Source organism: Staurois parvus, unplaced genomic scaffold (assembly GCF_062004578.1).
Source record: "Staurois parvus isolate SC_StPar_1 unplaced genomic scaffold, SC_StPar_1.0 ptg001642l, whole genome shotgun sequence".
Lineage (NCBI taxonomy): Eukaryota > Metazoa > Chordata > Amphibia > Anura > Ranidae > Staurois > Staurois parvus.
Window position 1 is genome coordinate 710,225 of NW_028319438.1, and position 27,430 is coordinate 737,654.

Below are 27,430 nucleotides of genomic sequence, written 5' to 3' on the forward strand. Positions count from 1 at the left end.
ACTCCCTCCTCTGGATCTGAGACTGCTCTGCAACTGTTCTCCGGCTGGAGTCCTGGAAATGGTTTAGCTCAATTCAGAGCCAAAAAAGAAGGTGCTCATAGTGTAGTAATTTTATCAGATTTATTTCGGTATAAAAGTAGTACATCATCCATGTGGAAATAACGCCAAAAACACAGTTTAAAAGTAGTGAAACTGACCAGCCACTCTCTAAGATGGCCACCGGACCTTTGTGAGGCTCTGGCGGCGTGACGTCACGGCGTGCGGCTCCTCCTTGACGCGTTTCGTGCACACACATGTTATCAAAAGGGGTGTGCCTGGAATGCCGGACATCAGTAGAGGGTCTTAAATAGCCGGAGAGGCGCGCGCACAGATGCGGGCACCATTTTGTTGAAGGTAAAATGTAGAGGACTAATCATATCTTCACACTCAATGGATCTACCTCGTTGACCGTCCCGAAAGCATGTCTCTCCACCAGAACAAGACAGGAGAGAAACAGTGTATTAAGGGGAAAAAAATGGCAAAAAAGGGATAAGAAAAATTAGTAATAATAACCAAACAACTACCGGTGTTTTGACCATTAGTAATGTCACAAGTTCCAACATAACATGGCAGTCCCCAAGGTGATATAAAAATACAACAGATATAAAGAATTACCATGTCTACAAATTAGTAATCTTAAGAAAAATGACTTAAAACTACGTTCAGAGGCCATTCATAATATATAAATCTAAAGCCCCATATGAATCGATGTCATAAAACTGACCTCACAAAAATTTAAATTTAAAGAGGGAGAGCAGAAAAAAGAGAGAAAGCGTCTCCCAATAATTAATGCCCTATAGATCCAAAAAGGAAAAATAACGTTTGACGGTCAATGATGGTGGTCCATCTCTACAGAATAAGAAAATAAGAAAAAATACACTATTCTACATACATAAATCATATTGTTGATATTCAGTTAAAATACCGAAATTGAATGATTCATGTCAAAATATACCATAATAAAAGTGGCAACAATATATAAAAGTTGTTTCAAGAAATATATGCAAATAAAATTAAAATAAGAAAAAAGGAAAATATAAAATAGGATAATCATGAATATAGACCACAAAAACCATGTCTATTCAAAATACAGGGAAGGATCACCTTATACACTATAAAAATAATTGAGTATTAATCCTACCAGGAGATAAAAAATATGAATATAGAGAATATAATAGATATCAATGCAAACCCTAGTATATGGAAAAAAAGACAATATACAGGATAGGATCATCCCATACAGCTTTAAAATAATAACTGAGCAGGAACAGAAACAGGACTAACTATTGTAAATAAAACAGTTTACATCAATATCTATATTATGTCCCAAAGGGGCCAATGTGCGCAGTTCAAAAACCCACTTGGTTTCCAATTGAGAAACCATTCTACGCTTGTTGCTTCCCCTCCAATGAGGGTGGATTATATCAATGCCCATACATTTCAAAGATGAAGGATCCCTACTATGATGAAACCTATAGTGTTTGGAGAGGGAGTGTTCCTTAAGACCTTTTCTAATATTATAGACATGCTCCCTGGGCCTATCTCTAAGTCTCCTAGTAGTGCGACCTATGTACTGTTTATGATATGGACATTCTAACAGATAAACAACAAAATGACTGTTGCATGATATGACGGTGGGAATGTCATATTGATTGCCTGTAGAGGATGACGTAAAAGAATCAGATTTCCTCCTTTATGGTCCATTACACTGGCAGATAACACACATATTACAGGGGAAGAAACCTTTCATGTTGGAAAAAAAGGATGCAGCAACAGGAGGGTCCAAGATATTGGGGGCTATTCTCTTCCTAAGTGAAGTGGCTCTCTGAAAGGTGATTTCCGGTTTCTCTGGAAGTAGTTTGGATATAACAGGATCAGTCAATTAAAACTCCCCAATTTTTGTTTATAATCTTACCTCTCTATGTTGTATCGAAAAATTTGTAATAAAAAAGGGCAGAATCTAGTTGGTTTATCATTCTTGGATTCATTCAACATCAACTCCCTATCCATATTTGCAACTTGCTCCATAGTACGATTAGGCACCGTATTGTCATAACCCTTTTCTAGAATTCTACATTTTAAAACTGTGGCCTGAGTATAAAATTTATTCAAATCAGCACAATTTCTCTATAATATTAGAAAAGGTCTTAAGGAACACTCCCTCTCCAAACACTATAGGTATCATCATAGTAGGGATCCTTCATCTTTGAAATGTATGGGCATTGATATAATCCACCCTCATTGGAGGGGAACCAACAAGCGTAGAATGGTTTCTCAATAGGAAAGCAAGTGGATTTTTAAAATGCAAACATTGGCCCCTTTGGGACATAATATAGACATTGATGTAAACTGTTTTATTGACAATAGTTAGTGCGGTTTCTGTTCCTGCTCAGTTATTATTTTAAAGCTGTATGGGATGATCCTATCCTGTATATTGTCTATACAAGGGTTTTTTTCCATTTACTGGGGATTGCATTCATATCTATTCTATTCTATTCTATTCTATATATACACATATTTTTTATCTCCTGGTAGGAATAATACTTAATTATTTTTATAATGTATAAGGTGATCCTTTCCTGTATTTTGATTAGACATAGTTTTTTTTACCCATACATTGTGGTCTATATTCATGGTTATTCTATTCTATATTTTCCTTTTTCTTATTTTAATTTTAAGTGCATGTAATTCTTGAAACATATTTATATATTGTTGCCACTTTTATTATAGTATCTTTTGACATGAATCATTCAATTTTGGTATTTTAACTGAATAACAACAATATGATTTATGTATGCAGAATAGTGTATTTTTTATTATTTTCTTATTCTGTAGAGATGGACCACCATCCTTGACCGTCATAAGTTATTTTTCCTTTTTGGATCTATAGGGCATTAATTATTGGGAGACACTTTCTCTCTTTTTTTCTGCTCTGCCTCTTTAAATTAAACTTCTTTGTGAGGTCAGGTTTATGACATCGATTCATATGGGGCTTTAGATTAATATATTATGAACGGCCTCTGAACGTAGTTTTAAGTCATTTTTCTTAAGATTACTAATTTGTAGACATGGTAATTCTTTATATCTGTTGTATTTTTATATCACCTTGGGGACTGCCATGTTATGTTGGAACTTGTGACATTACTAATGGTCAAAACACCGGTAGTTGTTTGGTTATTATTATTAATTTTTCTTATCCCTTTTTTGGCATTTTTTTCCCCTTAATACATTATTTTCCCCTTAATACACTGTTTCTCCCGTCTTGTTCTGGTGCAAAGACATGCTTTTGGGACGGTCAACGATGTAGATCCATTGAGTGTGAAGATATGATTAGTCCTCTACATTTTACCTTCAACAAAATGGCACGCGCACCTCATTTAAGGCCCTCTACTGACGTCCGGCATTACAGGCACACCCCTTTTGATAATGTGCGTGCGCACAAAACGCGTTGAGGAGCCGTACGCCGTGACGTCACGCAGCCGCAGCCTCACGAAGGTCTGGCGGTCATCTTAGAGAGTGGCTGGTCAGTTTCACTACTTTTAAACTGTGTTTTTGGCGCTATTTCCACGTGGATGATGTATTACTTTTATACCGAAATAAATCTGATAAAATTGCTACACTATGAGCACCTTCTTTTTTGGCTCTGAATTGAGCTAAACCAGATCCAGAGGAGGGAGTCTCTTCCTATGCTGTCTGTCTGGTCCACCTAAAGGGGGCTTCCTGCAGATCTTTGGTCATTATATAATTCAACACATTGCGCTTTTACTATGCGCATCTGGTGAGTGCGCATTTTATCGAATTCCCTGCACGGTTTAAAGTCACATGGAATGTCTTGACACCACATGTGCAACAGGATCTATATGCGGCACAATTTTCTGACCGGTGTTTGTCAGACCCTCACCATCATATGAACACTTTCTTTGTTTTATGACTTTCACAGCCGCACTTGTTTATTTGCGCTCATTGTAGCGCTTTATTCACTCCCATGTTATCACTTGTGTTTAAGATATTTATATTTTTTTTATATCAATAATATCTTTAATAGTGCACTTTTATATATTCATTTCTTCAGCACTGCACCAATTTTTGTGTATGTTTTATATAAGGTTTTGGGTTCCTTTTTAGTGCATTTGCTGCTGATCTTATCAGAGTCTTGAGCGCTCACTGATCTTGTATCCAACATTTAATGCACCACAATAAACTGCTGTATTTAGCACCTACTGTACTAGTGCTTTTCAGTACCAATCCAAGTGCACCCCCCTCCTGAACCATACCAGATCATATGCCTTCAACATCGGGGGTTTCCCCATGTTAAAGGAAGACAAGGGCCTCTTTCCCAAAACTCTGGCCCAATGGATATGGGTTCTCAGGGTGGGGTTCTTATTGGAATCTGGAATTCCATTTTAACACTACAGGGGCACCCAGATATTGCCCCCATCATGTGAATGAGTACCCCTACTCATTTACAAAATATATGTACAGTAAAAAAGAATGCAAATGTAGCAGCGACGTAGATCAATTCAAATCATGATGCTTGATGCCTTGTGGCACACCAAGAGAATGAGAAATGATACAAACAGATCCCCTATTGCCCGGGGGCCCCATGAGTTGTCAGTCCGCCCCTGGCTCTGTCCTATGGTGGTCAGTAGATGCTTTGCTTATTCTTCACTCCAATGGTGTGCTGGTGATACCTGTGTCTGATCAAGCCACCATGGGCTAACAAGAGAGTGCTGCAGATCGGTAATATGTTATGTATTCTCAGCATTGTTCTGAACCTTCCCACCACCAGAAAAGACCAAGAGAAAGAAGATCTGAGATATCATATTAAAGGCTAGAAGACAACCCAGAATGGCATGTGTATGTTAAAAAGGTGGATGGGCTGAGCGAGGAAAAGGGTGTCAGAGAACTAGGGAGTCCTAGTGCTGAGCCTGCCTGGGAAAAGGGTCCTTAGTGGCCCTGAAACATCGCTCTGTCCTATGGTGGTCAGTAGATGTTTTGCTTAATCTTCACTCCAATGGTGTGCTGGTGATACCTGTGTCTGACCAAGCCACCATGGGCTCACAAGAGAGTGCTGCAGATCGGTAATATGTTATTATGCATTCTCAGCATTGTTCTGAACCTTCCCACCACCAGAAAAGACCAAGAGAAAGAAGATCTGAGATATCATAATAAAGGCTAGAAGACAACCCAAAAGGTGGATGGGCTGAGCGAGGAAAAGGTGCCAGAGAACTGGGGAGTCCTTGGTGAGCCTTTATTGATAATATAGATTACATTATGCAAATCTCACATCTTTATCTAGTAAAACCTTCAACAGAACATCCATTCCCTTTAAGCACTCAGTGGGAGTTTGTTACATGTTAACAAGAGCTGGGAGTGAGAAGCAGTACACAGGTGAAGCTCATGGTGCAATGTACAATCCAACAGAGAGCAGCAGTTGACAATAACCATGAGGATGATCACTTGGAGACAGTACTCCTTCTTCTTCTGCTGTCTTGTCTGCATTGCTGGGGTGAGTACAATCGTTTGATTGGGCACCTTAAGAAGGACTCTTTTCAATGGCTGTGTATTGGTGGGGTAAAGGTGGGCAAAGGGAAATGTATTTTTACTATATGCTGTAATGAAACTGTTAGCAATGTACAGTATGTTACATGTCTGTCATATAACCTTAACCTCCTTAGCGGTATTCCCGAGTGTAGCTCGGGGTAAAATTTCTATACCAAAAGCGGTAACCCCGAGCTACACTCGGGCTTACCATGCGGCGCTGCTCTGGGGGTCCCTGCAGCACTTACCTTGTCCTTTGCTCCCACGATGTATCCCCTGCAGCGTCCCCAGCCATCTCCTCCGGCCGATGCCGGCATCCGGCTTCTGTGTTCCGGTCTCTGTGACGGCGGGAAATTTAAATTTTTAAAAAAATTTCATTTTTGCTGTCATTGCTATTTCAATGCATTTCACATATATTTTGTCCCTACTGCTTTGTCTTGTGCCCTGCCTGCATTTTGACTGTTCTGTCTGCCTGGAAACTTAGAAAAGTCCATGGCATTCAAAAAGCGTCCCTTTAGGTCAAAAGCGGTTTTAGACCGGCTAGAGAACAGCGATAGTAAATCAGAACCACTTGCAGAATTGAGTGATAATGATTCGTGGGGGAAATTCCTCATCAGACACTGAAAACGATTTTGCGACTTTTCTCAGCGATGTGCGAATTTGCCTCTGTATTTCAAATTTCAGTGTTTTTGGTTTGATTATATTATTGAATTAAATTTATTATATTATTATTTTTTATGATTATTTATTAAATTATAATTTTTGATTTCGTGTTTCAAATTTTATCATACCCAGGATGTTTACTAGACTCTTGTTCAGACAGATTTCAGTGAGTTATTCCTAAAAATTACAGCCTACAATAAAAAGACGACATATTTCCATGCATAAAAATGGTACCGCTTTCAGCACAAAAAATCGGAAAGACTCATACCGCCAAGGAGGTTAATGCATACAATCTGTACTGTCTTTGTCTCTTGAATAAAGACTTTATAAATGCAGTGCTAACTTGGTGAGGGCCACTGTTTAGTGGGTACCCATAAGCTTCTCTCAGCACAGCCAGGCGACAGGTATTTCTCACACAAAGACTTTCATCCAAGTGACAATGACCAGTCCGTGGCTTGCTTTTGATGTTTTATTAAGGGAAACCAACTTACCAACTTGGATAGGGAAATAGGAATTATGGGATGCCCAGTTGGCTTGAATCAATGAAACGGGGACACTTCCATCCTATGTACAAAGACATATCCTGGACTGTTCTTTTCTTGAAAACCACCAGTCGTAGCTAATCAGCAGCAACAGCCCTTTATGGGTGAGGAACTAGCAGCTCCTCAAAAATCGGTTTCACTTCTCTTGACTCCATGCAAGGATGTCTCTCCTCCCCTGTAGAGCTACTCCCAGCTCTACGTATGCAGAAACTACCAGTCTTCCTGGTTTCTCGGAATTCCCAGAAGATCTCTCAGGGCAAGGGTAAAGGATTAAGCCCAGCGTTGTCCTTAGAAAGCTTGCTACATGTGGCAGTCTCCTTGTGAATCCCAGGGTTTTCTTTGTTTCTATTTTAAAATTTTGCAAATAAGTAATTTTTCTTCATAAATTTAGGCAAAAATGTATACAGCTACATAACTTTGGTGAAAATAACCCAAATCAGTGTATATTATTTAGTCTGTGTGAAAGTTATAGAGTCTACAAGCTATGGCACCTATCATTGAAAATTAATCACACCTCATCACACCTGAAGCACTGAGGGCCTATTTCATCTCTTGAGGCCCTAACATGCTAGGAAAGTACAAATAGCCCCCAAAGCAGGGGCAGACTGACAACTCATGGGGCCCCTGGGCAATAGGGGATCATGGGGCCCCTGTGTCCTTGCCCAAACTCAAAAAAAGCCTATGAAAAAGGTACCGGGGCATCTCATGGGGCCCTCTACTGACCCCGGCCCTCAGGCAGTGCCCGAATTTCCAAATGGTCAGTCCACCCCTGCTCAAAAGGACCCCTTTTTGGAAAATAGACAGTCCAAGGTATTTAGTAAAAGACATAGTGAGTTTTTTGAAGTTGTATTTTTTTCCCACAATTCTTTGGAAAATGAAGAAATAATTTTTTTCACACATCTTTGTCAAAGTAAGCTATTTCTCACACCTGGCATACACATACATACCCCAAAACACATTCTGCTACACCTCCTGAGTATTGTTATACCACCAGGGGCAGACTGACAACTCATGGGGCCCCCGGGCAATAGGGGATCATGGGGCCCCTGTGTCCTTGCCCAAACTCAAAAAAGCCTATGAAAAAGGTACCAGGGGCATCTCATGGGGCCCCCTACTGACCCCAGGCCCTCGGGTAGTGCCTGAGTTTTCAAATGGTCAGTCCGCCCCTGGATACCACATATGTGAGACATTTCCACAACCTGGCCACATACAGAGACCTAACTTCCAAGTAGCACCTAGCACGTTCTAGGAGCATAAATTACACATTTAAGTTCCTGACTACGTATCACATTTTTGAAGGCCCTGGAGCACCAGGATGGTGGAAGCACTCATAAAATGACCCCATTTTGGAAAGCAAACATCCCAAGGTATATTTTATCAGGCATAATGAGTCTTTTGAACATGTTATTTTTTTCCAAAAGTTTAGAAAATGTGGAAAAATGAAAATTTGTTTTTACACAAAGTTGTCAATTTATAAGATATTTCTAACACAGCATGTACATACCAATAATTATGCCCCAAAATACATTCTGCTCCTGAGTATGGCAATACCACATGTGTGAGACTTTTCCACAGCCTGGCCACATACAGAGACCCAACATCCAAGTAGAACCTTCACACATTCTAGGAGCATAAAAGGTTCATAAATTACACATCTAATTTCCTGGCTACCTATCACAGTTTTGAAGGTCCCAGGCACCAGGACAATGGAAAAGCAAACAAAATTACCACATTTTGGAAAGAAAACACTCCAACGTATATTCTATGAGGCATAATGAGTCTTTTGAACATGTTATTTTTTTCCACAAGTTTTTGGAAAATGTGGAGAGAAAATGAAAAAGTATTTTTTTTTTTTACACAAAGTTGTCAATTTATAGGATATTTCTTTTATACTCAAAAATACATTTTGCTACTCCTACTGAACATAACAATACCACACGTGAGACTTTTTCACAGCGTAGCTGAAGAAAGGATAAACAAAAGATTACCTGTGGTTTTAGGAGAGCATTGGACCAGGAAGAAGGCAACAGCCACAGGAATCGCCCAGGCAGCAGGCAGGAATTTGGTGGATAAACAAGCCAGGGTCAGAACAGGCAGCAGGCTGAGATCCAGGCAGAAGGCAGAAACATGGTCCATAAAAAGTCCTGGGGCAGTACAGGCAGCAAGCAGAGATATGGTCAGCACAGCCAAAGTACTGGACCAGGCAGCAGGCTGGATCATGGTCCAAAAAAGTCTTGGGCAAGTACAGCCAGCAGGCATAGATATGGTCAGCACAGCCAAAGTATTGGTCCAGGCAACAGACAGGAACATGGTCCATAAAAAGTCCTGGGTCAGTACAGGCAGAAGGTAGAGATATGATTAGCATAGCCAAAGTATTGGTCCAGGCAGCAAGCAGGAACAACAGGCTTAGGGCCTTGGTCAGGTAGGACTGGGGCACAGGGGTAGAGGCTTCATCCTACCCAATCTCTTTCAAAGCCTCCAGACAAACAGACCCTGTTCCGTGAATTACAAAACCTGGAGAAAAACCAAAAACAGTTTTTTCTCTGCTTTGAATCCCCTCACATATGTGAGACCCCTGTGTTATCTTGAATCCCACTACTGCAGTAGCAGGGCAAAAGATCAATCCAAGCAGCAGGAAAAAAACATTGTCGATTTAACAGGCCGAGGTCAGTAAAGGAAGAAGGCATAAACGTGGTTGATAATCCAGACAGCAGGCAGAAGCATAGTCAATAAACAGGCCACAGTCAGTTCCGGTGGAAGGCAGAAATGTGGTTTAGAAACAATTCAGATGGCAAGCAGAGGCAATGTCGGTAAACAGGCCAGGGTCAGTTAAGGTGGAAAGCAGAGGCATGGTCAATCAATGCAGCAGGCAAAAGATCAGCACAGACAATAAAAACAGGGAAATTGCAGGCTGTTAAAATTATGGGGAACTAATATTTTACTAACGTGTGATAACGTCAGAAATAGCCTCTGACGCATAGGCCTGGTTGGGACGAACATTGGGGACAATGAAAACTGGTGTCTCTCCTAACTCCCCCTCTGTTGCATACCCTACATTTTTTTCGGCGTCTTCTTCCTGTTTCTGATGGTGGAATGTTCTCAGGGAAATGACGTTCATGAGGTCTGCTGACACAATCGGAGCGAATGCTTTGTGATGGAGATCCTTGCTGATAGATTAGGGCAGTGAGGACATCTTCTATACATTTAAGGAAGGTGGTAGGTCTTTTTATTTACTTTTGATAGGTGATGTATGCATTAAAAATGACATGTGTGGAAAAAGTATATCGCAACTTTTTTGCACGAGAAGAGGGACTTCTTTGTTGATAAATAGGGATGCAACATCTGATCGTTTAAATACCCCCCCCCCATGAATTGATAAAAATTGTGGATACACTCCGGCTTTCGGATGGGACCTCATCTTCCATGAATTTCCACCATGGTGTCATTAAGGATGGTGAACAGGGCATAAACATCTCTCCTATCACTCCACTTCACGGCCAACACATCCTCATTCCTCAGACTTGCAGATTCCCCCTTTGTAGCCTTGTGTTCACTAAATTTTGTGGGAAGCCCGTTTTTCTTGTTGGGGTGGTGCCGCAGGCCATTGTTTTCTCAAGCTACAGGTGGCAGATAAAGGGAAGACTTGTGTAATAATTGTCTAGGTAGATGCGATACCCCTTTTGGAGAAGTGGAAAGGCCAGGTCCCAGACAATTTTTCCACTTGTGCCAATATAGGTTGGGCGCCCAGGGGGCTGGAGCTGGGAGTCTTTGAATTCATACATGTGGAAGGCATGCACATATCCTATGGCACTTTCACAGAGCTTGTTGAGCTTCAGTTCATACCCGGCCCTTTTACTGGGAATGTATTGCTTGATTCCCAGATGGTCAGTAAAGTGGACAAGAGATTCGTCCACAGATATTTTGGTCAGGGACATGAAGTTCAGAAAATATTTTAGAAAAAAAAGTAATTAGCGGGCGAATTTTATATGTGTTCCAGTGCATTTTTTATGCATTCCAGTTAATTTTTTCCCCACTCTTTTTCTTCAATTTAATTAGGGACATTCCAGGGCGTTTTACCGCGTTCCATTACAGTTCTATGCATAAACAATGCAGCCTGTTCGACTTTTTTGGCAGCACCTGCAACGCACTGGAACTGCAAGCGCTGATGTGAACTATGACATTGACAACCATATAACCTTCTTTCTGTGCGTTTTGGATGCAGAAAAAGCTACTGAAACACATGTAGTGTGAACTGGCCCTAAAGGTTATTATAGGTAAGGGAACGGGACTGACCAGGAATTGTGAATTCAATTAGATTAGTGGTGAGATACAATCAGGAATCATATAATAATGCGAGATCTGAGCTGGAGGTGACAGGAAATGAGACACATTAACTTGGTCAGTAAATAAATAGTTAAATAAAAAGAATGGGGCGGGGATACACAGATTTGCAGATGGAACAGATGATGACAGGGGGGGGTGGGAGTCAAGTTGTATAAGGAGAGAGATTTAAGGGCTCGTTCACACTTGACTTTATTTCTCACTCTTGCCAAACGGCCCTATAGTGTTTGACAGGCATTTGGGAAGCGTTTTTAATGCTCCTCAAATGCTCCCCAAATGCCCTATGCGCGGTTTTGAGGCATTTGCTAGGCGTTTGCCAAGCGTTAAAACTGCACCACAAATGCCTATAATGAAGTTAAATGGTATTAACAATCCGCAAACCAGGCATTTGAGGAGCGGCACCATAGACTTGAATGGGAGGCTTCAACTCCTCCTGACTCAACATGAGGAGCCAGTTTTGCCACGACGCAGCACTAACGCTTCAGTGTAAACAGCACTGTGTGCTGCCATGTGCAGAATTTTCATAGGCATTTGAGAAGCATTAAAAATGCTTCCCAAACGCCTGTCTGTCGCCTGCTGACAAAGCTAGTGTGAACGTAGAGAAGAGAAACAAAGTTGTAATGAAATATAAACAGAAGGAAAATTGAAAGTTTCAAACTTGTCAGAAGAACAGTACACAGGTAAGATTCACTCCCTTTCCACTTTCTAGTCAGTAGCCAAAATCTTAATTGATTTATCAATATTCCTGGCACTGACAGAACCCTGGAAATTGACCTCCATATTTTGGGCCTTCACAATAGTCTGTAATGTCAAGGAGCTTACAATCTAAGGCCAGAAACTCAGACATATACTAGGCCCAATGAACCTAACAGCATGCCTTTGGAATGTTAGCAGAAACACACCCAAATAGAGAAAGCATGCAAACTCCAGACAGGTGCAGGCATGACTGGGATTAGAACCCATGACCCATGTGCTGTAAGTTCTGAGTACTACTAATCACTAAGCCACTGTAACAGACAAAGTTTGAGCTGCAATGTAGAATAGTTACATGATTAAAGAGAATGAAGATATATCATTATACTGGCACATAAAACCACTAACGGGACAAAGCTCGTGCTTGTGCGCCACCTAGCGACCATATCCAGCATTGCTCCTAGAAATGTGTCTAACCTGACTGTGTATTTACTAAGGGGATTGTGCCTAGAAAGTAGACTCTTTTCCATTCAGCTTGCTAGACTCTTTTCTGAAGACTGACAGGTCTTAATTGATTGAATTGAATCTGCCTGAATGTTCAGCGTCTGCCGGTAGACTCGATTCTTAGTAAATCAGGGCCATAGTGTCAGTGACAGCAGAATTGAGAGGGAGAAGCCATGGAAAGTTTTGACTGCTTGCTCCCAAAGGAGAGCACGCTTATTAATGATTCCTGCTATCATTAGTTTACAGACTGCGTGTGGAAAGGGCTTCATAATTGCATATAATAAGCCTGCACCCCTAGTGATAAATGTATCATGCAGATAGTATTCTATTTGTCAAGTGTATTCTGAATATAATGTTTAGATACTTTCAGATAAGCAGGTGAGGACTGAATCGATAAATAATCAAAATGCAGCGTTCCAATAGATATTATAGTGAAATTGTGATATAGATTGCGCAAAATTATGCGTGGCAAGTGAAACATATGTGGTGTCTTAATGAAGACGGTAATTAATAAAAAGTGACATCAATAATCATCTCATAATAACACTTTAAAACACATAAAATGAATGTATAAATATATAAAAGTCCATAAATAACCAAAAGGTGCGTCAATTTTCCCAAGTTTGGAAGTTATCAATCATTCCCATTAAACTTGCATCAGTGGTAATAAAGTGCTCGTGACTTCTGTGATATGGAAAAAGAGGAGTGCTTGCACTCACCAGACGTATAATAATATTACGCATGTAATATAAAGGGCGCTAGTAGACGGGTTCCAGATGACTACTAGTGCCCTTTATATGTGTAATATTATTATACTTTAAAACTGAATGGTACTAAAAATTTTGTTTCTTAATCACTCCAAATTACAGATCTCTGGAGTTTCATTATCAACCCTCTCAATTATTACTCCCCCACCCTTATGTGCTGGCCCAATTACTACATTCTTCTGTCCTAATTGTTTTATCTCTTTTATGTATAAACTATTTTCAGTTTTAACCTCCCTGGCGGTATTCCCGAGTGTAGCTCGGGGTAAACTTTCAGTACCGGAAGCGGTAACCCCGAGCTACACTCGGGAATACACTGCAGCGTTGTTCTGGGATCCCTTCTGCACTTACCTTGTCCTGCGCTCCCGCGATGTCCCCCCTGCAGTGTCCCCGGCCATCTCCTCCGGCCGATGCCAGCATCTGTCTTCCGGGTTCCATTCCCTGCAACGTCGGGACGTACGGGGGACGGAACCGGCGGGAAATTCAAAAATGTGAAAAAGAGACATTCACTAAATACACTAAAATCTGATAGTATTCCATTACTGTATCAAACCATTTCACATACATTTTGTCCCGAGTGCTTTGTCCGGCGCCCTGCCTGCATTTTTACTGTTCTTTCTGCCTGGAAACTGAGAAACGTCCATGGCGTCCAAAAAGCGTCCCTTTAGGTCAAAAGCGGTTTTAGACCGGCTAGAGAACAGCGATAGTAAATCAGAACCACTTGCAGAATTGAGTGATAATGATTCGTGGGGGAAATTTGTCAGACACTGAAAACGTTTCTGCGACTTTGCTTAGTGACATGCGAACTTGGCGCTATATTTCAAATTTCAGCATTTTTGGTTTGATTATATTATTTAATTACATTTTGTATTATTATATTATTTTTTATGATTATTTATTAAATTATAATTTATGATTTCGTGTTTCAAATTTTATCCTACCCGGGATGTTTACTAGACTCTTGTTCGGACAGATTTCAGTAAGTTATTCCTAAAAATTACAGCCTACAATAAAAAAAATACATATTTCTATGCAAAAAAAAGTACCGCTTTGAGCACAGAAATACTGACATAATCAAACCGCTAGGGAGGTTAATTTATTTTGGATAATCGAATACAGAAAGAATGTCCAATAAAAATTAGGAAGCCATCCTAAGGATGACTAAAAATAATCAAAGGTCAAGAACAAATCACAGGTTTACTGTAAAGGCAAAAGTCCCATCCTATCAATAGCACCTCCTAATACAATATTCTGAATTCCACTAATTTTGTACTCTGCAATTTCTTTTTAAAATATTTGCTTTACTGTCTTTTACGCAATTGCCTTGCCTTATGTTCTAAAGTTCATCTTTATTTTAGTTCTTCTATAGATTTCTATCAAAGGATACTTTGGATGAGCTCATACTTCCCACCCTCAATACATCCAGACTTCCTGCTGACATTAGCCAACCAACTTCGGTTCCTCCCATGGAACCAAAACTGATGGATCTTTTAAAATATATCAGTTGGCCAGAACCTCCACTGACTTTGCAGAATTTTACATTGTCGACGAGTGCCCAGAATTGTGACTACCAGCTGTGGAATCCACGGGACACTTACAGGATTAAAGAGACTTTGGAGGTGGTCATCACGGCTCGTGATCACAATGGCAGACTAAAGGAATATGGCGGAGACTTTTTTCAGGCCAAGCTGCACTCCAAAGAATTAAAGGCTGGAGTCACTGGTCATGTAAAGGACTATGGCAATGGCAGCTATCTAGCCACCTTCCTGCTCCCTTGGCCAGGGAAAGTCGAGGTCCACATCCGACTCATCCACTCTAGTGAGGCTGTAGATGTCCTGAAGAAGAAAAGGGAAAGCAACCCGGGAAAGGTAATTCTATTCCTCTCACAGAGCATTTTTTTGCTAGAAAAGGTCTTAAAATCCTCAAACAATTATATATTTTCTGAAAACGGGCCCTGTAGAAAAAAAACTAAATTTATGTTGGTGGTCGCAATTTTTTATGTTGCCCCATATTTGCACAACTATAGAAAAAAAATTATGGTGTCGCTTGCAATTTTTTATGTTGCACCATATTGGCACAACTGTAGAAAAAAAAAAATGATGGTGGTGGTTGCAATTTTTTATGTTGCCCCATATTTGCACAACTATAGAAAAAAAAATTGGTGGTGCTTGCAATTTTTTATGTTGCACCATATTGGCACAACTGTAGAAAAAAAAAAATGATGGTGGTGGTTGCAATTTTTTATGTTGCACCATATTTGCACAACTGTTTATCAAATCTATATTTTTTTAGATTCAAAAATACTTTAAAATTATTTTTATAATAAACAAACAATATAATACCAATTTTCCCACCCATGGATTACTTTTCATAGGGATGGTAATAATATATGTAATAATAATAATAATAATAAAAAACAATATAATAATAAAACACGTGACCAAACCCTTAGGCCTTCAATTATCACCTACTTGAACTTCAATAATTTGTATGTGTTTTGACAATCACATTAGCCAAATTGGACTGTGCAGTTTCATCCAAAGCAAACCTATATCCGCTCTGGAAAATTTGACCCCCTACATGACCAGGTCATTTTTTTGCTATTCAGCACAGAGCTACTTTAACTGGCAATTGCACGGTCATGCAACTCTGTACTCGAATAAAATGTATGTTATATTTTTTTTTTTCACACAAATGAAGCTTTCTTTTGTAGTTATTTGATCACTATAGTTTTGTTTTTTTTATACTGTATAAACAAAAAAATACCAAAAATTAAAAAAAAAATTATATATATATATATATATATATACATATACACATATATATATACATATACACATATATATATATATATATATATATATATATATATATATATATATACACACACATATATATACACACACACATATATATATATACATATATATACACACACACACACATATATATATATACATATATATATATATATACACACATATATATACACACACACACACATATATATATATACATATATATATATATATATACACACATATATATACACACACACACACATACATATATATATATATATATATATATATATATATATATATATATATATATATTCCATTTTCTTTTACACCCCCGATCACATCAAACCCTACTTTGAAATCGTATGACTTACAGTTAAGTCGCACGATTTCAAAGTCGGGGGACATGCCGATTTCAGGTGCGATTTGCAAGACATCTGATACAGATTTCTATGCAAATCGCACCAAAAGTAGTGCATGTACTACTTTAGAAATCGCAATATATAATGATTAACCCGCACCTAGGACAACCAAATCATCAACATACACCCAATGCTAAATGTAATCAAGTGATAAACCTGTTAATGTGCTGCTGCTATTCAGGTGGACAAAATGCTACATACAGACAACGCACATAAAGAGCTGCCCAGAAGTATAGAAGCATGGTGCAACACAGCAAAAATACAACTCAAGTAGCAAAAAAATAAATATATAACGAATCACCAAAAATACTAAAAACTGTAAAGTGCAGATACTAGTGTTCACAATCTACATCAGTGATATAAAAATAAATGAACCTATTAGTAGGCTGCTGCTTCCATGCAGGTAAGACCAGCTACATATGATACATATACTTAAATGCAACTCAGCAAAAAAATTAAGAATAGAACTTCAAAGTGAAAAATAATGTCCTTGGTGCCAGTAACCAGTGCAAGTGCTTCTGTTTCACCCCCGGTTCACATCTATGCGGCCGTGTGGGCTGCGTTTTGCACGGGCACGAGAGACCAGTCATTTTAATGGACTCCCGTTCCCGTGACAAGCAGGGAAAGAAGTCCCTGCACTTCTTCAGAAAATGAAGCCCGCACGGGAATCTTGGTTCCCAGTACGGTTGCGTTTTCCAGTGCGGGCGGCGTGCCATTAGAACTAATGGCACCCGCCCGCGGGTCCGCATTTTTCTGTGCGGGTGGTGCGGCTGCATGGACTTTCGAGCGGATCCGCAGCGGCACCGCCAGCACAGATGTGAACCTAGGGTCAAAAAGAATATGTGATTCATGCTCTGTGCTCCCCTCCTGTGTGCCCACTGACTCACCAGATATATTGGACTCTTATGATGAAATAAGAGTCATGCACACTTTGGTGGGGCATGTGGAGTTCCTGCTGGGTCTTGTAGTCCTCAGGGGCAGACTGACCATTTGTAAACTCGGGCACTGCCCGAGGGCCCGGGGTCAGTAGGGGGCCCCATGAGATGCTCCTGGTACCTTTTTCATAGGCATTTTTGAGTTTGGGCAAGGACACAGGGGCCCCATGATCCCTATTGCCCAGGGGCCCCATGAGTTGTCAATCCACCCCTAGTAGACCTCCAGCTATATTGGACTCTTATGATGAAATAAGTGTCATGCACGCTTTGGTGGGGCATGTAGAGTTCCTGCTGGGTCTTGTAGTCTTCCAGCTATATTGGACTATTATGATTAATTTTTTTTTACCCTTTGATTGCTGTTACAATGAATATTATTGTACCGACAATGCTTTGAATTTCATTCATGACAGTTATGATTACTACTGATCTTTGATGGGCTACAGCTAATCACATTGTACAGGAGGGTGCTGTCATTGACCTAGGTACCGTGTGATAGCTGTGGGCCAATCCCAGCTCACTGGTATAGGAGCAGAGCTGTCATGAATGAGATTAATTCATAACAGTTTTGTTGACATTGTGATCATGTGTTTGTATAGCCACAGACTGCTGTGTCTGTGGTCGGTAAGTAGGTGTTTATGACATTGCATAGAATCCTATAATTATATCCTTATGTAGCACCCTCTTAGTAAAGCTAGGGGGGCTAGTTAATTATTTTTTAGTTAGAAGGCTTAGTAGCAGCCAGGGAGAAATAGCCAGAGGGGGCAAATTTTTGTCAGGGCCGAGAGGCTCTGCAGATCATCTCTCTGATACTGCCCCCTGATCTGGAGACTTGGTGAAGTCTCTAGAACTCAGTGGGTGGGGGTGAGGAGTGGCTTACCCCAAACTTTAGCAACTCCTAAGGGGGTAGTGCTACACTTAGTACATAATATTTTTATTGTTTTGTAAAGAAACATCAATGCAACTTTCACATTTCTGATAATAACTGGAAGAAAGAAGAGATCACTGTACTGGTAATGCCTACTAAAGTGATTTCCAACTTCCACAGGGATCCCAAAAATATGGAATATACATACTTAGATTTGTCCAAACTGAGCCAATGTAACTATGTAAAAATTACCATACCTGTAGTTCTTTGTTAAATGAAGATTTGGCGAGTGGACTGTCCCCTCAAAAGCTCTTTATTTGAAGCTAAATCTCACAATGTCCACAATAAAGTGTCATTTTTATTTTTTTCTTATTTTGCTTGAGAATTCACTTTACAGATGCAATGGCAACAGCTTGAAGCTGCTCAATCTTTTTTAAACCAGTGAAAAGTAGATTTGATACAATATAAGTTTCTACATGCTCATACAGTAAGAAACAGAAGTATTTGAACACCCTGCGATTTTGCAAGTTTTCCCACTTAGAAATCATGGAGGGGTCTGACATTCACATTGTAGGTGCATTCCCACTCTGAGAGACAGAATTTAAAAATAATTCAGGAAATCACATTGTATGATTTTTAAAGAATTTATTTGTCTTGCACTGCTGAACAGAAGTATTTGAACACCTGAGAAAATCAGTGTTAATATTTGGTACAGAAGCCTTTGTTTGCAATTACAGAGGTCAGACGTTTCCTGTAGTCCTTGGTCAGGTTTGCACTGCAACAGGGATTTTGGCCGACTCCTCCACACAGATGTCCTCTAGATCTGTCAGGTTTCGGGGCTGTCGCTGAGCAACACGGAGTTTCAGTGCCCTCCAAAGATGTTCTATTGGATTTAGGTCTGGAGACTGGCTAGGCCACTCCAGAACCTTGATATGCTTCTTACGGAGCCACTCCTTGGTTATCCTGGCTGTGTGCTTCGGGTCGTTGTCATGTTGGAAGACCCAGCCACGACCCATCTTCAATGCTCTGACTGAGGGAAGGAGTTTGTTGCTCAAAATCTCACAATAAATGGCCCCATTCATCCTTTCCTTAATACAGTGCAGTCGTCCTGTCCCCTTCACAGAAAAGCACCCCCAAAGCATGATGTTACCACCCCCATGCTTCTCAGTAGGGATGGTGTTCTTCGGATGCAACTCATCCTTCTTTTTCCTCCAAAGACGACGAGTGAAGTTTAGACCAAAAAGTTCTACTTTGGTCTCATCTGACCACATGACTTTCTCCCATGCCTCCTCTGGATCATCCAGATGGTCATTGGCAAACTTCAGACGGCCCTGGACATGTGATGACTTGAAAAGGGGAACCTTCCGTGCAATGCATGATTTGAAACCATGACGGTGTAGTGTTCTACTGACAGTGACCTTTGAATCTGTGGTCCCAGCTCTCTTCATGTCATTGACCAGCTCCTCCCTTGTAGTTCTGGGCTGATTCCTCACCTTTCTTATCATCAGTGGTACCCCACAAGGTGACATCTTGCATGGAGCCCCAGTCCGAGGGAGACTGACAGTCGTCTTTAGCCTCTTCCATTTTCTAATAATATCTCCAACAGTTGATCTATTTTCACCAAGCTGCTTGGCAATTGCCCCGTAGCCCTTTCCAGCCTTGTGGAGGTCCACAATTTAGTCTCTGGTGTCTTTTGACAGCTCTTTGGTCTTGCCCATGGTAGTAGTTGGCGTCTGACTGACTGTGGGGTGGACAGGTGTCTTTGAAGAGCTCAGACCGGTGCTACTAAGTTAGATTAATGAGTGGAGTAGAGGTGGACTTTTTAAAGGCACAGTAACAGGTCTTTGAGATCCAGAATTCTTGCTGTTTCTTAGGTGTTCAAATACTTCTGTTTAGCCGTGCAAGACAAATACATTCTTTAAAAATCATACAATGTGATTTCCTGAATTTTTTTTTTAAATTCTGTCTCTCAGAGTGGGAATGCACCTACAATGTGAATTTCAGACCTCTCCAGTGGGAGAACTTGCAAAATCGCAGGGTGTTCAAATACGTGTGTTCCTCACTGTATGTGCAGCACATTGGAAATGACAGCATGCAAGAATCAATATTTTACCCTTTCTATATTAATCCTTAGAGCCTCTTCACACTTGTCTACTTTCCCTGTAATCTATTTTGCTAGGCTACAGTGGGGCAAAAAAGTATTTAGTCAGCCACCAATTGTGCAAGTTCTCCCACTTAAAAAGATGAGAGAGGCCTGTAATTGGCATCATAGATAGACCTCAACTATGAGAGACAAAATGAGAAAACAAATCCAGACAATCACATTGGCTGATTTGGAAAGAATTTATTTGCAAATTATGGTGGAAAATAAGTATTTGGTCACCTACAAACAAGCAAGATTTCTGGCTCTCACAGACCTGTACCTTCTTCTTTAAGAGGCTCCTCTGTCCTGCACTCATTACCTGTATCAATGGCACCTGTTTGAACTTGTTATCAGTATAAAAGACACCTGTCCACAACCTCAAACAGTCACACTCCAAACTCCACTATGGTGAAGACCAAAGAGCTGTCGAAGGACACCAGGAACAAAATTGTAGACCTGCACCAGGCTGGGAAGACTGAATCTGCAATAGGCAAGCACCTTGGTGTGAACAAATCAACTGTGGGAGCAATAATTAGAAAATGGAAGACATACAAGACCACTGATAATCTTCCTCAATCTGTGGCTTCACGCAAGATCTCACCCCGTGGGGTCAAAATGATCACAAGAATGGTGAGCAAAAATCACAGGACCACACGGGGGGACCTAGTGAATGACCTGCAGAGAGCTGGGACCAATGTAACAAAGGCTACCATCAGTAACACACTACGCCGCCAGGGACTCAGATCCTGCAGTGCCAGACGTGTCCCCCTGCTTAAGCCAGTACATGTCCGGGCCCGTCTGAAGTTTGCTAGAGAGCATTTGGATGATCCAGAAGAGGATTGGGAGAATGTCATATGGTCAGATGAAACCAAAATAGAACTGTTTGCTAGAAACACAACTCGTCGTGTTTGGAGGAGAGAGAATGCTGAGTTGCATCCAAAGAACACCATACCTACTGTGAAGCATGGGGGTGGCAACATCATGCTTTGGGGCTGTTTCTCCGCAAAGGGACCAGGACGACTGATCCATGTACAGGACAGAATGAATGGGGCCATGTATCGTGAGATTTTGAGTGCAAACCTCCTTCCATCAGCAAGGGCATTGAAGATGAAACATGGCTGGGTCTTCCAACATGACAATGATCCCAAATATACCGCCCGGGCAACAAAGGAGTGGCTTCGTAAGAAGCATTTCAAGGTCCTGGAGTGGCCTAGTCAGTCTCCAGATCTCAAACCCATAGAAAACCTTTGAGGGAGTTGAAAGTCTGCGTTGTCCAGCGACAGCCCCAAAACATCACTGCTCTAGAGGAGATCTGCATGGAGGATGGGCCAACATACCAGCAACAGTGTGTGCCAACCTTGTGAAGACTTACAGGAAACGTCTGGCCTCTGTCATTGCCAACAAAGGATATATAACAAAGTAATGAGATGAACTTTTGATATTGACCAAATACTTATTTTCCACCATAATGTGCAAATAAATTCTTTCCAAATCAGCCAATGTGATTGTCTTGATTTGTTTTCTCGTTTTGTCTCTCATAGTTGAGGTCTACCTATGATGCCAATTACAGGCCTCTCTCATCTTTTTAAGTGCACAATTGGTGGCTGACTAAATACTTTTTTGCCCCACTGTATATGGTAATCTAGGTATGTAACCCAAGTTTAACAGATATCTATATGAAGAATGGAGGGAATGGGGACATGGGTCTTACGAATTGCTTAGAAATATATAGGACAACATAGGGTCACTTCCTAAGTGATGACTGGAGGACCTGGGTGGATGTGGTTGAGGAGGTAGTGAAAGGTAACACCACTCTTTTCTTTTTAATCGGTCTACTTCATAGGTATATTTCAGTGGATATTTTCACTTTAATGGGAGCAGCAAAGTGGTGGAGTGTAACTTGGAGATGAAAGGTCAAGACATTTGCGAGTACAAAGACCCTTACACTGGTGAGATATGGCAGTGTGTTAGACCGCAGAAATTCCCCTGCCATTCGTTGATTTATCACTCCATGGGCGGATACCGCAAAGTAACCAATAGCCTGGAGGACGCTCTGCTAAGTGGGTGAGTAAACCAGTCTACAAACATTAGAGGGTGCTTGATGTAAGAAAATGCTGATGTAGCAATTGTCTTGGCTGGCTGTGAAAGGTTGAGATAAATTCAACGATCAGTGGTCTTCTTAAAGGATTTCAGGCCTAATGTGCTTGCCCCTGCCACCTGCTAGACAACATTTAACACTGTTGTGTAGGCATACTTCAGCTGCACACCTTGCCTCTATCAGTTGTGTTTAAAGTTTAGTATGATGTACACATATAATGCCTTCCCTTGCACCCCCCAGCTCCAATAAACGTAATTAAAATTTTGTTTCAAGGAAGACCTTTTTGAGACTCAGGTCTTTCAGCCTGTCTTTGCTAGTAGGCTCCTGTAAATGTCACAGTACTCTGACAAGGATCTTCTTTCAAGAGTGTTGTATGAAGGAAAACACGTATGTAGATATGTTGAGGCTATCGTCCAACCTGAAGGTGACAATATGCCATTTCTTCTAACTGGCAGGAGCCCATTGAAGACTGATTGTCTTCTGCTTTTGGCTCCAGGCAGCTATCATGGGGAATACAGCAATACTACTGGACTGCAAAGTCCCACGAGGTTTGGGCAGCCACCTTGACTAGGGATCCTATAAATAATACGATATAGCATTATTCAGTGTGACTGCAGTTTGGAAGTAAGATAGGGACAGAGACGCTAGTGGTTAGGGAAAGAAAAGGAATAGTGTTAGGGAGAAGTACCAGTCGAGGTGGGAAGAAGTATGTTTACTATTATAGGGTGTCTCGTCTGTCAGTTTCCTGGAGCAATCTTTGACTGGTAAGAACATCTGCATGAACATTATAATTATTATTATACAGGATTTATATAGCACCAGCAGTTTGTGCAGCGCTTTACAAAATGTAGGCAGACATTACATTTACAATACAATTTGGTACAAGAGGAATCAGAGGGACCGCCATGTTAGAGCTTACAATCTAAAAGGGAGGGGCAAGTGATACAAAAGGTAATAACTGATGGGGGATGAGCTGATGGAGAAAGTAAAAAACACAGTGTATTAGATAGAAGCAGGATAGGCTTCTTTAAAGTGTTACTAAACCCTGGGCCCTGCATTCACTATATCTGGTCTCCCCGGACCCTGCATTCACTATATCTGGTCTCCCCGGACCCTGCATTCACTATATCTGGTCTCCCCGAACCCTGCATTCACTATATCTGGTCTCCCCGGACCCTGCATTCACTATATCTGGTCTCCCAGGACTCTGCATTCACTATATCTGGTCTCCCCAGACCCTGCATTCACTATATCCGCTCTCCCCGGACCCTGCATTCACAATATCTGGTCTCCCCAGACCCTGCATTCACTATATCCGCTCTCCCCAGACCCTGCATTCACTATATCCACTCTCCCTGGACCCTGCATTCACTATATTCGCTCTCCCCGGACCCTGCATTCACTATATCCGGTCTCCCTGGACCCTGCATTCACTATGTCCGCTCTCCCCAGAACCTGCATTCACTATATCTGGTCTCCCCAGACCCTGTATTCACTATATCCAGTCTCCCAGGACCCTACATTCACTATATCCACTCTCCCTGGACCCTGCATTCACTATATCCGCTCTCCCCGGACCCTGCATTCACTATATCCGCGCTCCCTGGATCCTGCATTCACTATATCCGCTCTCCCCGGACCCTGCATTCACTATATCCGCTCTCCCTGGACCCTGCATTTCCTATATCTGGTCTCCCAGAACCCTGCATTCATTATATCTGGTCTCCCTGGACCCTGCATTCACTATATCTGGTCTTCCCGGACCCTGCATTCACTATATCTGGTCTCCCCGGACCCTGCATTCACTATATCCAGTCTCCCCGGACCCTGCATTCACTATATCTGGTCTCCCCGGACCCTGCATTCACTATATTCGCTCTCCCTAGACCCTGCATTCACTATATCTGGTCTCCCCAGACCCTGCATTCACTATATCTGGTCTCCCCAGACCCTGCATTCACTATATCTGGTCTCCCCAGACCCTGCATTCACTATATCTGGTCTCCCCAGACCCTGCATTCACTATATCTGGTCTCCCCAGACCCTACATGCACTATATCCGGTCTCCCCGGACCCTGCATTCACTATATTCGCTCTCCCTGGACCCTGCATTCACTATATCTGGTCTCCCCAGACCCTGCATTCACTATATCTGGTCTTCCCAGACCTGCATTCACTATATCTGGTCTCCCCGGACCCTGCATTCACTATATCTGGTCTCCTCGGACCCTGCATTCACTATATCCGCTCTCCCCGGACCCTGCATTCACTATATCTGGTCTCCCCGGACCCTGCATTCACTATATCCGGTCTCCCCAGACCCTGCATTCACTATATCCGGTCTCCCACAGTACACACAACATGAAAATACTATTATTTTAGTAAATATATACTGCTAAATAACTTTTCTCATCATCAGTTGCAGCAGTCTTGTAACCTCTATCTGTGTCCAGCAGAGCACTGGTTAAAGCTTGTAGGAGGAGTTTTCATTTTGCTCTAGGATGATTCAGAACCCCTGACCTTGGGCTGGACAATGCTGATTGGCCCTGTCCTGATCACATGCACTCTTTCAAGAAAAAAGAAACCTCTCTAGCAATACACACCAAACTAAGCATGTGCAGAGTGACTCCACACGATATGTCTTATCAGGAGATAAAAAAAAGACACTGGAAGAAGGGGAGGATCAGAGTAGACAGGATCAAACAGCCTTTTTACACAATGCAGAGGATTAACCTCCCTGGTGGTATTCCCAAGTGTAACTCAGACTTACCATGCGGCATTGCTCCTCGATCCCTCGATCACTTACCTTGTCCTGCGCTCCCGCGATGTCCCTCCTGCAGTGTCCCCGGCCATCTCCTCCGGCGGATGCCGGCATCTGTCATCTGGGTTCTGTCCCCTGTGAGCGTCGGGACGTACGGGGGACGGAACGGCGGGAAATTTGAAAATGACAAAAAGTGACATTCACTAAAATCACATAGTATAACATTACTGTATCAACCCATTTCACATACATTTTGTCCCGAGTGCTTTGTCCGGCGCCCTGCCTGCATTTTTACTGTTCTTTCTGCCTGGAAACTGAGAAACGTCCATGGCGTTTGTAATGTACAGCGCTGAGTGAACTATTGGCGCTTTATAAATACTGTATAATAATAATAATAATGGCGTCCAAAAAGCGTCCCTTTAGGTCAAAAGCGGTTTTAGACCGGCTAGAGAACAGCGATAGTAAATCAGAACCACTTGCAGAATTGAGTGATAATGATTCGTGGGGGAAATTCGTCATCAGACACTGAAATGCGATTCTGCGACTTTGCTCAGCGATGTGTGAACTTGGCGCTCTATTTCAAATTTCAGTGTTTTTGGTTTGATTATATTATTGAATTACATTTATTATTATATTAATATTTTTTATGATCATTTATTAAATTATAATTTATGATTTTGTGTTTCAAATTTTATCATACCCGGGATGTTTACTAGACTCTTGTTCGGACAGATTTCAGTGAGTTATTCCTACAAATTACAAGCCTACAATAAAAAAAAATACATATTTCCATGCAAAAAAATGTACCGCTTTGAGCACAGAAATATGGACATAATCAGACCACTGCTAGGGAGGTTAAGCCCTTTGTTCCACAGTGAGTATAACAAGTATGCTTTACTGCTTATAAACTGACTGATTTTACTGTTGTGGGTTTAGTAACACTTTAAAGAGAAGGGTTTTCAGGGATCATCTAAAGATTAGGAGCTAATTGGACAGATTGGGGTAAGGAGTTCTACAGGATGAGAAAAGATTGGGAGAAGTCCTGGAGACGAGCATGAGAGGAGGTGACAAGGGAGCTGGAGAGCAGGAAGTCTTGGGAGGAATGAAGAGAATGATTTGGTTGGTAAAACATCTGTCTTTCATAAATCCATGCTGTCTGTTGCTTAAAATATATTTTGTCCAGCAAGAACTCATCTATGTGGTCTTTTATTAAACTCTCCAGTATCTTCCCAACTATAGAAGTTACACTAACAGGTCTAGAATTACTTGGTAAAGATTTTGACCACTTTTTAAATATTGGCACCACATTGGCCTTATGCCAATCCAGTGGCACTATGCCAGTCATTAAAGAGTTCCTAAAAATGAGAAACAATGGCTTTGAAATGACAGAACTCAATTCTTTAAGGCCCCGTGGGTGTATGCCATCCGGTCCAGGGGCTTTATTCACCTTTATTCTGTCTATATATTTCTAGATCATATCAGTTGTGAGCCAATGTGGATCATCTGGAGCTGTGTCATTACCATGCCCATTATGGACAAGACCTCCCCCATACTTCATTGTATACACAGAGATGAAGAAGGTATTTAATAAATTTGCCTTCTCTTTGTCCCCAGTCACCCACTCTAGATTATTTTGTAAAGGGCCTACATGCTCGGACCGAACCTTTTTACTATTAATACATTTGAAGAATCTTTTGGGGTTTGTCCTGCTATCTTTTGCAATCTGTCAGATGAGAGATAACCAGGGGTGAATTAGAAGCTTTGTGGTGTCATTGGTTAGGATTGCGGAGGTTGAGGCAGCCTGATTTGGACAGTGATTAGATGTGGGGCCGAAAGGAGAGTCCAGGACTACACCTAGCACCTCGGTATGTGGCCACAGACTGATAGTTGTGCCATCAATCTTGACAGAAATCAGGGGAAGAGGCACATGGGGGAGGAAATATTATGAGCTCAGTTTTGGATAGATTGAGCTTGAGGAAATGGTGTGACATCCAATCTGATATGTCTGTTAGTAAATCAGTGATACATGAGAAAACTGGGGGGAGCTGAGGGGTAGAGAAAGAAATTTGGGTGTCATCGTCATAGAAAGTAGTTTTTCTAAAGAGGAGGGGGTTTTTCTAAAGAGGAGGGGGTTTTTCTAAAGAGGAGGGGGTGGTCAACTGTATCAAAGGCAGCAGAGAGGTCCAAGAGTAAGAGTACGGAATAGTGACCGTTGGTTTGTCCTCGAAGTTGTTTCTGTGGAGTGTTGCGGGAGAAATCCAGACTAAAGGGGATCAAGAAGGTTATTTTCAATGAGGTGGCAGCTCAGCCGAACATAT

General features: G+C 41.3%; 1 protein-coding gene across 1 annotated transcript in view; it reads left to right on the forward strand.

Moving 5' to 3' along the window:
* Positions 1-5,417: 5,417 nt before the first annotated feature.
* Positions 5,418-27,430, forward strand: part of LOC149434892 (NXPE family member 3-like) — a 55,747-nt gene continuing 33,734 nt past the window's right edge. The window contains exons 1-3 of the mRNA XM_089663231.1: positions 5,418-5,548; positions 14,446-14,955; positions 22,097-22,317. Coding sequence (XP_089519357.1) covers positions 5,486-5,548; positions 14,446-14,955; positions 22,097-22,317 — 794 coding nt within the window. The 5' untranslated portion in view covers positions 5,418-5,485. The remainder of the gene's footprint in view (positions 5,549-14,445; positions 14,956-22,096; positions 22,318-27,430) is intronic.